The sequence below is a fragment of the Pongo pygmaeus genome, chromosome 1 (assembly GCF_028885625.2).
Source record: "Pongo pygmaeus isolate AG05252 chromosome 1, NHGRI_mPonPyg2-v2.0_pri, whole genome shotgun sequence".
NCBI lineage: Eukaryota > Metazoa > Chordata > Mammalia > Primates > Hominidae > Pongo > Pongo pygmaeus.
In genome coordinates this window covers 44,303,805-44,314,069 of record NC_072373.2, presented here as the reverse complement: position 1 = coordinate 44,314,069, position 10,265 = coordinate 44,303,805, and the positions used below count along the sequence as shown (strand labels likewise).

Below are 10,265 nucleotides of genomic sequence, written 5' to 3'. Positions count from 1 at the left end.
ATGTAGCCCAGTCTCCAAATGTCACTTCATGTTATGTTTGTGGAGGAACTGTAATGGGAGATCGATGGCCATGGGAAGCCCAAGAATTAGTGCCTACAGACCCAGTTCCTGATGAATTCCCGGCCCAAAAGAATCACCCGGATAATTTCTGGGTCCTAAAAGCCTCAGTTATTGGACATATTGCATAGCTAGAGAAGGAAAAGAATTCACTCACCCCGTAGGACGACTTAGTTGTCTGGGACAGAAACTGTATCATGGTACCACAAAAACAGTCACTTGGTGGAGTTCAAATCACACAGAGAGGAATCCATTTAGTAAATTCCCAAAGTTGCAAACTGTGTGGACCCACCCAGAGTCCCACCAGGACTGGACAGCCCCCACTGGATTATACTGGATATGTGGGCATAGATCTTATGCCAAATTACCTGACCAGTGGGCAGGTCGTTGTGTTATTGGCACTATTAAACCATCTTTCTTCCTACTGCCCATAAAGACAGGCGAACTCCTGGACTTCCCTGTCTATGCTTCCCACGAAAAGAGAAGCATAGCGATAGGAAATTGGAAAGATGATCAATGGCCCCTTGAGAGAATTATACAATACTATGGGCCTGCCACTTGGGCACAAGATGGCTCATGGGGATACCGGACCCCCATTTACATGCTCAACCGAATCATACGGTTGCAAGCTGTCTTGGAGATCATCACTAATAAAACCGGTAAAGCCTTGACTATTCTGGCCCAGCAAGAAACTCAGATGAGAAACGCTATCTATCAAAATAGATTGGCTCTCGACTACTTGCTAGCAGTTGAAGGAGGGGTCTGTGGGAAATTTAACCTTACCAATTGCTGCCTGCACATAGACAATCAGGGGCAAGTAGTTGAAGATATAGTTAAAGACATGATGAAACTGGCACATGTGCCTGTACAAGTGTGGCACAGATTTGACCCTGAGGCCATGTTTGAAAATGGTTCCCAGTGCTAGAAGGATTTAAAACTCTTATAATAGAAATTATAGTAGTAATAGGAACCTGCTTACTGATCCCTTGTTTACTACCTGTACTCATTCAAATGGTAAAAGGTTTCATTGCTACTCTAGTTCACCAGAATGCTTCAGCACAAGCGTACTACATAAATCACTATCGATCTGTCATGCAGGAAGACATAGGTAGTGAGGATGAAGGTGAGAACTCCCACTAATAAAATGAGTGAGTCTCAAAGCGGGGGAATAAGGAAGGAGACCACCCCTCGTATTGTCTTATGCCCAATTTCTGCCTCCAAAGAAAGAAGTAAAAACTAAAAGGCAGAAATAAAATCCACAAGCAGACAGCCTGGCCCCACACCCTGGGCCTGGTAGTTAAAGATCGACCCCTGACCTGATTGGTCATTTGCATAAAAAAGGCACTATGAAGATCCTGTCCTGTTCAGTTCCTTTCTAATTACCGGTGTATGCAGCCCCCAGTCACGTACCCCCTGCTTGCTCAATCGATCACGACCCTCTCACGTGGACCCCCTTAGAGTTGTCAGCCCTTAAAAGGGACAGGAATTGCTCACTTGGGGAGCACGGCTCTTGAGACAGGAGTCTTGCCGATGCTCCCAGCCGAATAAACCCCTTCCTTCAACTCGGTGTCTGAGGGGTTTTGTCTGTGGCTCTTCCTGCTACAGTTCCTGCCTACTGATTCTGTGAGTCTGATCTTCCAGTTCTAGTTGTTGATTTTTTGAGGCACTAGTATTTTTCCAATACATATTTCCTTCCTCCTAAATTAGCCAGGATTCATTTTCTAGATGTTCATAGCAGATAAACAATACAGTAACAGAAATTCCATACTCTAAAAGTTGGAAGTTGCCTCTTTAGGAAAATCACTATTATCAGTTTGATTTATACATTTACAATTTTTTTTTTTTGTGCAGATGGGCTAAATCTCTGTCTCTCTTTTTTTTTTGAGACGGAGTCTTGCTCTGTCACCCAGGCTGGAGTGCAGTGGCATGATCAGCCCACTGCAGCCTCTGACTCCCAGGTTCCAGTGATTCTCCTCCTGCCTTAACCTCCCGAGTAGCTGGGGTCACAGGCATGCACCACCACACCCGGCTAATTTTTGTATTTTTAGTAGAGACCATATTGGCCAGGCTAGTCTCAAACTCCTGACCTCAGGTGATCTGCCCACCTCAGCCTCTGAAAGTACTAGGATTACAGGCATGAGCCACCATTCCCGGCCAAGCCACTGTGCCCAGCCTACAGTTTTGTTTTTTTGTTTTTGTGTTTTTTTACATTTACATCTCTCCTAGACCTGGACTTTTTTTTCACATGATGATTTAAGTATTTTTTTTCCTCAGGTGGTGATATGATTTGAATGCATGTGTCCCTCCAAAATTCCTATGTTGGAACTCAAACCCCAAGCTATTAAGAGGTGGGGCCTTTGGGAGGTGATTAGGCCATGCGGGCTTAGCCCTCACGGATAGGATTAATGGCACTATAAAGAGGCTCAGAGGGCTGCCTAGTTCTTCCATCTCTTCTGCCATGTGAGGACAGCGTTAGTCTCCTGAAGGACGCAGCAACAAGGTGCCATCCTGGAAGCACAGAGCAGTTCTTACCAGATAGTGACCCTGCTGGCACCTCAATCATGAACTTCCCAGTTCCCAAAACTATGAGGAATAAATTTGTTATTTATAAATTACCTGGTCTGTGGTATTTTGTTACAGTAGCAGGAAAAGACTAAAACAAGGGGATAGCCAACTTTACTGACTAATCTATTTTTTTCATGGATTTGAAATGCTAACTTCAAAATATACCAAGGGGGCCAGGTGTGCTGGCTCATGCCTGTAATCCCAACACTTTGGGAGGCCAGATCACCTGAGGACAGGGGTTCGAGACCAGCCTGGCCAACGTGGCGAAACCCTGTCTCTACTAAAAATTCAAAAATTAGCCGGGCATGGTGGTGCGCGCCTGTAATCCCAGCTACTCAGGAGGCTGAGGCAGGAGAATAGCTTGAACCCGGGAGGCGGAGGTTGCAGTGAGCTGAGATCACACCATTGCGCTCCAGCCTGGGAGAGTGAGACACTATCTCAAAAAAATAAAAATAAAAATATACCAAGGAACAGACTCTCCCTAGAAGGGGCACAAGAGGCCTCAATCAGTGCGTGTCTCCCCATAGTAACTGCACTTCATGGACTCCTTGGGATTCTGCTAAAGACAGAAATTTTGAAGTTGAATTTAATAATGTTCAGAAGCCTGAACCCCACCCAAATAAAGGATCAGGAAGGCCACCCAAGTTGCCCTACTCAGGGCACATACCTACTGAGGGATGTGTTCTTGAAAAAGCATGCCCAATCTGAAAATGTGTATACCACAAGCTATTTTTTTCCAAAGTAATAAGGGCAAAGGAAGAGGTTAAGAGAACTCCGTCACATTGAACTTCCTAGGAAAATACAGGGCATATGCATATAAGATGGGTTATATTTAACTGTGAAGGGTGCTGGAGTTACTAGAGAGTTTCACAAGTGTTAAGAGGCTTATCTGGGCTGGGTGCATGGCTCACACCTATAATCGCAGCACTTTGGGAGGCTGAGGCAGGAGGATTGCTTGAGCCCAGGAGTTTGAGACCAGCCTGGGCAACATAGCCAGACCCTGTCCTTAAACAAACAAAAACAGCCAGGCATGATGGCATGCATCTGTGGTCCAGATACTCAGGAGGTTGAAGCAGGAAGATTGCTTGAGCCCAGGAGGTCAAGGCTACCGTGCGCCATGTTTGTGCCACCGCACTCCAGCCTGGGCAACAGCAAGAGCAAGACACTGTCTCCAAAATAAAAATAAAATAAAATAAGGCTTATCTGCATTATTAGCATTAACCAACAGAGCTAACCGGCTTCAGTTGCATTAAATGAATACTGTGTGGGTATGGGTTGAGAACCATCGAGATCAACTTCAAGGAGCAGGAACACACCAGCTACTTAAGATGTGCTGCCATCTGCTGGCTAACCTTGTGTTGCAGTCAAACCAAAAGTAGTTACAGCAAAAAATGACAGCCACACAAGTCGGACATGGTATGATAACAAAAAACAAACCAAAGCAAACGCACCTCGTGCTGCACGCTGACCTTCCCTGGTGACTACAAGTGGTGCCTGTCTCTTGGCGGTGGCCCATGGTGGTGCCTGTCAGGCATTGCTGAGCAAGCAAATCTCAGCACTGGGGTGAGCCTAAATAGAAAATTCAAAATACACTACATGCAGATAGGCCAACGTAAGATTATGTGCCCAGTTCCCTCACAGTGTAATAGAGTAGCTAGGCTTGTATATGAACTCACAATGCTGCAGGTTCGTGCTTAAAAGAAGCTGGAAAAAGCATGTCACCCAGGATAGGCTCTAGAAGATACATTGCTATCATCTCACCCCTTTTCTCCACTATCCTATCTCCCATTCCCTTGCCCCACCCTCCAGTAGTGATGATGTAAAGTACCCAGAGCCCAAGAGCCATGGTGGCTGGGGAGGGCCCCTGATGGGAGAGGAACATGTTCCACCCACCTCTCCTAACGCAAACTGAAAGACATCTGACTGAAGGTCACCAGTGGAAATGGAATGGATTACGGAACGTCCTGTTACTATGGGTAGTGAGGTAAGGGAAAACCAAAACCAAACAGATAGAAACCTAAAACGTTAATGTGATCTTTATTATACAGCACATCTGGTATTTGTGTATCCCAACAAGTATACAGAATACTCTATAAAACCAAACCCAACCCTTCAATATTACACTAATGAAGATTAACCCAGAGTCGCATCTCTTCAAAATGCACACAATTAACACGGTCCTGCTGTAACAATATTATGGAAAGAGCCAGGTAGCACAAGAAAGGAGAGAGGATAAAGACTGAAGTGTGTGCCAAAGTCATTGTCTTTTGTTATTGCACTTTTATTCTACACACTTAGTATGTTACACTTTTATTTAACACTGTAATACACATTAGTCCTTTAAAACAAACAAAAAACATTACATGAAGACAAAAGACAACAGGTTGTCCAGACCAATTTTCTTTTCAACCATCTGGGCAAGGTGGCCTCCCCAGTGCTAGATGTCCTGATGCACCTCTGAGATCACCTCAATTGGACTGGATGTTAACAAAGCAGATGAAGTTAAAAATAAAACCCTTTTAGGAACAGTAGTGCTACTGGAAACCTCCAGGAGAGTTTGGAATACAAGTGTCTCAAGGCCACTCCCTCCTTACCCACTTTAACATCAAACAAGCTCTATTCATCCCACCTCCATAATTGAAGGATTAACCTTCTTTTTCTTTTCTTTTTTTTTTTTTTTTTTTTTTTTAGATGGAGTCTTGCTCTGCTGCCCAGGCTGGAGTGCAGTGGTGTGATCTTGGCTCAATGCAGCCTCTGTCTCCCGGGTTCAAGCAATTCTCCTACTTCGGCCTCCTGAGTAGCTGGGACTATAGGTGCCCGCCACTATGCCTGGCTAATTTTTTCTATTTTTAATAGAGATGGGGTTTCACCATGTTACCAGGCTGGTCTCGAACTCCTGACCTCAGGTTTTAAAAAGTGGGTTACTTGATCCAGAAAATCCAAAAGCTTTGGAAATTCAAGAAAATCAACTACTCTTTTGGCAGTGAACTCTTCCAGGGTTGTTAATCCCACTCTGACGCAATATGGATGGACTAGGGAGGCTTCCTGATTATCCGAATGGAATACCAAGCATGCCATCATCTCTCCAAAGCAAGTCCAAAGGGGGCTTTAACTTCCCAAAGTGCCACTGTAATCACCAATTCCCCTGGGCCTCCCAGTGCTAAATAATAAGCCAAAGCCAAACAATAAAGTGTCATTCAGTGCAGTTGTCACTTTGCAGCCCTGCAACCCCGAGGCACTTCTTCCATGAGGAAGAACACTTTGTGACCCTTCTTTGGCAGCTCAAGCAAAGACGCAAAAATGCATTTGAGAGCTGACAGGTACTAGTCGAGAGTTCTATGAGTCCCCTATTTCTATCTGTGGTAGTAATGCATTTTTTCCTCCACTGCTTCCTTGAATTTTAGTGTTAAAAACTAGGAGAAGCTGCCGCCTAGGCTCTGTCCCCTTGAAGTTGATGGAGTCAAAAGTGACTCTCTTTGGTCTAGGAACAACCAGCACAGTCCTCCTGAAGCGCTTGCTCAGTCAATGAGCTACTCTTTGCAGAGGATCAGGGAACTAAGGTATGCCGGGGGAAACCCCACCCAAATGAGCCATGCCAGACAGCCCTTGCCATCAGCTCTCTAGGCACAGGGTCAGCCATACCAGGGCCCCAGGCTCCACCATTTCTCCTGACTGGTCTGCAGGAAGGCCTCTCACTCATTTCTGAAACAAAATGAGAGACCAGACTTCAAGCTCTGGCCATTAAAAATGGCCAGGTCATCATTTTCATGCTGGGGTAAGCTGCCCTAATTATGTTGATTAGAAGGACAGACCACAATAAGGGTCATTCTTTCATGCCATCCTTTTTCTTCCTCCAGCCACAATCTCACCTCACCACTTGGGAACACATAAAACCAAAGCTGGGAGGTAAAATCTTTAGGACTTTGGTCATGCTGAGCCCTCTATAACCCAAGTGCTGCCAGACTTCTTTGAAAACCTAGTGTCCTCCCAAGTAATATACAATACAGTACATTTCATGGCATTCCATCACTTATAATAAGAATGGATGCCAAAGAACAAAGAAGCCAAAATTAGCTGACAATGTTATAAAACAAAAGCAAAGTATACACACGCTATACACACGTATACCTGCACTCAGCCTGCTGAGTATTTAAATAACATCCCCAAATATCCATATGTGGACTTTGGCTGGCCTAGAGACTTTCAAGAATATTTTGCACCTTTTCTCAAAATACATTTTTTAAAGAAAATGAACTGTAACACAACTACTCATCTCCTTACTTATATCAGTCCCTCCCTTCCACCCTCCCCACTGGGGAAAAAGCTGTTGGGGAATCTGCTAGAGAACTGGTATCTGATAGCAAACTAAGCCATGGGGTAAACTAAAAAGGGACTCTGGGTAGAGGAAAAAAATCTAACCTCCCATATGTGAATGAGAGTATGAGCTAATACTTCCCAAGAATACTAGGAATGTGACCTTCATAATGGAAGCACAGACTTATGATTATAGCTAGAGTCAAAAGAAAACAGTCTGGAAAGGGAACTATGTAAGACTTTTCCTAAAATTTCATACACAACAGACTTACAACGATTTTCCAGCAAGTAGAGAGTACTTACCCCTCCTTTCTTGACACCTGACTCCCTTGAAGACCCGTCATAGTTCCCAGAAGGACAGTGAGTTAGTGCAGCGAATAGAGTACTTGAAGTATAGCTAAATAGGTGGTAAAAATTCTAAGAATATACTGAACATCCTACCAAAACAAGGCTAAAGCCTGCAGACCCCAAAGACACTGAGTCAGTTACTTTATCATTTGCAAGTAAAAAGGTTATTAGCACTACATGGAATTTCTGAAAGGCTTCAAGAGTTTAGGGAGCTACTATGCTCAAACATATCATGATCAGAGCCCAGGATAGCCAGAGTTAAAAGTTATATGAAAGACCCATTATAGACTCCATTTATACTCCATTAATATTTAAAAGATGGTCATTCTGTCATAGACAACCCTAGAAAATCCCAGCAGCAGATGTGCGACTCATCTTTTTTTTTTTTTTTTTGAGATGGAGTCTCGCTGTGTTGCCCAGGCTGGAGTGCAGTGGCGCCATCTCGGCTCACCACAACCTCTGCCTCCCGGGTTCAAGCGATTCTCCTGCCTCAGCCTCCCAAGTAGCTGGGACTACTGGTGCATGCCACCATGCCCGGCTAATTTGCAACTCATCTTATACACCTACCTGGGGACCTGTTTTACAAACTCTGGGGCTGGACACAGGGGCCAGACCAGTTATTGGGGATTAGGCAGATGGAGGGAGACTACTCACTTCCACTGTCTATTTCCTCGTCTACCTGTTTTTCTGAATCTAATGGACCAGTTTGGTAAGGCTTGAAGTCAAGTGCATCTGAGATGCATCAAGGCATCTGAGATGCCTAGAATCAGAATTTCTTTCCTCAAGCACACTTCATGAGGAACCCTCCATAAGACCACCCACCCGCCTCCCACCTTTCAGGGAAACTTCCCAGACACTAGCACACAGGGGTGAGGGGCACACACACAGAACTACCAGAGGAGGGTTTTTCTCTTTCGTCTGCTTCTTTTTTTCTTCTAACAGATTTTTAAAAAGGTAAAAAGAAGGAACAAATTGCGGGAGAAATTGTGGTTAAAAGCTCATTGATCAAGTTTTAAAAACGTCAGTGTGTTAGATTCAAACACAAAAAGAAAAATTTCTGATTGTGTTAAGTTTTAAAAACAAGCTGGTTTTCTTCCAGTATGTTTGTACACAGGCCATGGCCTCCAATCATCTCCCACCTCTCAGTTCTCACCCAAATACTTCGCATTGGGTTGGTTTTGCTCAGACTCTCACTCCTAAGTACCATGTTATCTGGGGCTTTCCCACTTTGAGATGAAAAGAGGTAAACAAAAGAAAAGACTCAAAGGTAAAAGAACAGATTCTGTTCTGGGGTTAGCAGTAACTCTAAATCCAATAACTTATGTGTGTATGTCTATATAGATAGAGATATAGACACACACACACGTATATACATATACACACACATATATGCATACACATTCTATTTTTTTTTTTTTTTTTGAGACAGAGTCTCACTCTGTCGCCCAGGCTGGAGTGCAATGGCATGAACTCGGCTCACTGCAACCTTCGCCTCCCAGGTTCAAGCGATTCTCCTGCCTCAGCCTCCCAAGTAGCTTGGATTACAGGCATGCACCACCACGCCTGGCTAATTTTTTGTATCTTTAGTAGAGACGGGGTTTCACCATGTTGGCCAGGCTGCTCTTGAACTCTGGACCTTGTGATCCGCCCACCTCGGCCTCCCAAAGTGCTGGGATTACAGGTGTGAGCCACCATACCTGGCCTCTTTTTTTTTTTTTTCCTCTTTTCAGGGCCTCTTGGTGATGTAACAGTGAAACCCTCCCCCAGAAACCAGGGATATGTGGTCCTATAAATGTAAACACACTGGCACTATGAGGAACAGATAGCTCTGTTTCTAGCTCCCTCACTGGGACTTCTGACCATTGCAACCTGAGATCCCTGGCTGTAGACAGCAGGAACCAGACATCCACAAGTTATTGTTTTTGTCCCCATGTTTTCATAATCCCAGAACTAAGCTCAAATTTTCTGAGTCCTGACTAAACTATTCCCAGCTAGAGCCAAAAATCATGAGAATGAGACTTTTTAACACTAGTGTCCCGCTTGTTGTCTTAGAAGTATATACAGTGAATAGACAATGGTAACATCTGCCTCCTTTTCATTTGTGAAGCCAGAACATTCCTCAGCTTTTACACATCTTAAACATTTTTTTGCTAAAGGGATAGCTTGGCGCTTCAGTGAGCTGCTGAATATGCTCAGTCATTCAACTCTTCACTGTCCAGGAGTCATCCCTGCCTGGGAAGGTTTCAAGTTTCCCAGCAAGCACCAGTTCCCTTGGGAGTGTGTCCTATAGTGAATAAATGTCAAATTCTCCCCATGGCCAAAAGGTGAGGGGGAAGGAAAGAACTAGAGAGTGAAAGAGAAAGGTCTTTGCTTTCAAGTAGAATCATCTAGTCCTCTGTTTGGCTGCTCAGAATTGGACTTGCAGAGCCGATCCATGATGCCCTGGAGCATGGGCTGGACAATGCCCAAGAGAGGCCTCTTCAAGGGGTCGCCATCCCAACAGGCTTCCATCAACTGCCAGCACTCCTCATCAAACACAGGAAGACGTTCTGGGCGAGCCCCTAGAGAAAGGAGCATGGAAAAAAGACCACAGTGAGAGGGACCCAGCATAACAAAGAGGCATGACCAGCTCAAAGGGTGACTTCCCAGTGGGGCTCGGAATACTAAGAATGCAAGGAGTTTTGACTTCGATTGCAAACATCTAGGTTAGAACCCAACAGTATGAGTAATTAAAAAAAAAAGAAGAAGAAAGAAAGAAAAAAAAAGAAAAACTGGAACACATTAGCATATGAAGCTGAAGAATCGGACATTTTTTAAAAAAGACTTTTTGAGATAGTTCAATAGAGAGTTGACTGGAAGCAAAGGTTGACTTAAATATCTTTTCTGGATTCATGACAGTTTAAACGTATCTATGGCCCTGCTACGGAGTGGCCAGATAGGATGACAGGAGGCCGGGTGACATTGCCTGGGCTCAGTCTGCG

At 44.4% G+C, this 10,265-nt stretch overlaps 1 protein-coding gene across 3 annotated transcripts in view; it reads right to left on the bottom strand.

The window, feature by feature from the left end:
- Window positions 1–4,642: 4,642 nt before the first annotated feature.
- Window positions 4,643–10,265, bottom strand: part of DSTYK (dual serine/threonine and tyrosine protein kinase) — a 71,972-nt gene continuing 66,349 nt past the window's right edge. For all 3 annotated transcript variants that reach the window (XM_054466736.1, XM_063646779.1, XM_054466746.2), the window contains one exon: window positions 4,643–9,845. In XM_054466736.1, coding sequence (XP_054322711.1) covers window positions 9,658–9,845 — 188 coding nt within the window. In that variant the 3' untranslated portion in view covers window positions 4,643–9,657. The remainder of the gene's footprint in view (window positions 9,846–10,265) is intronic.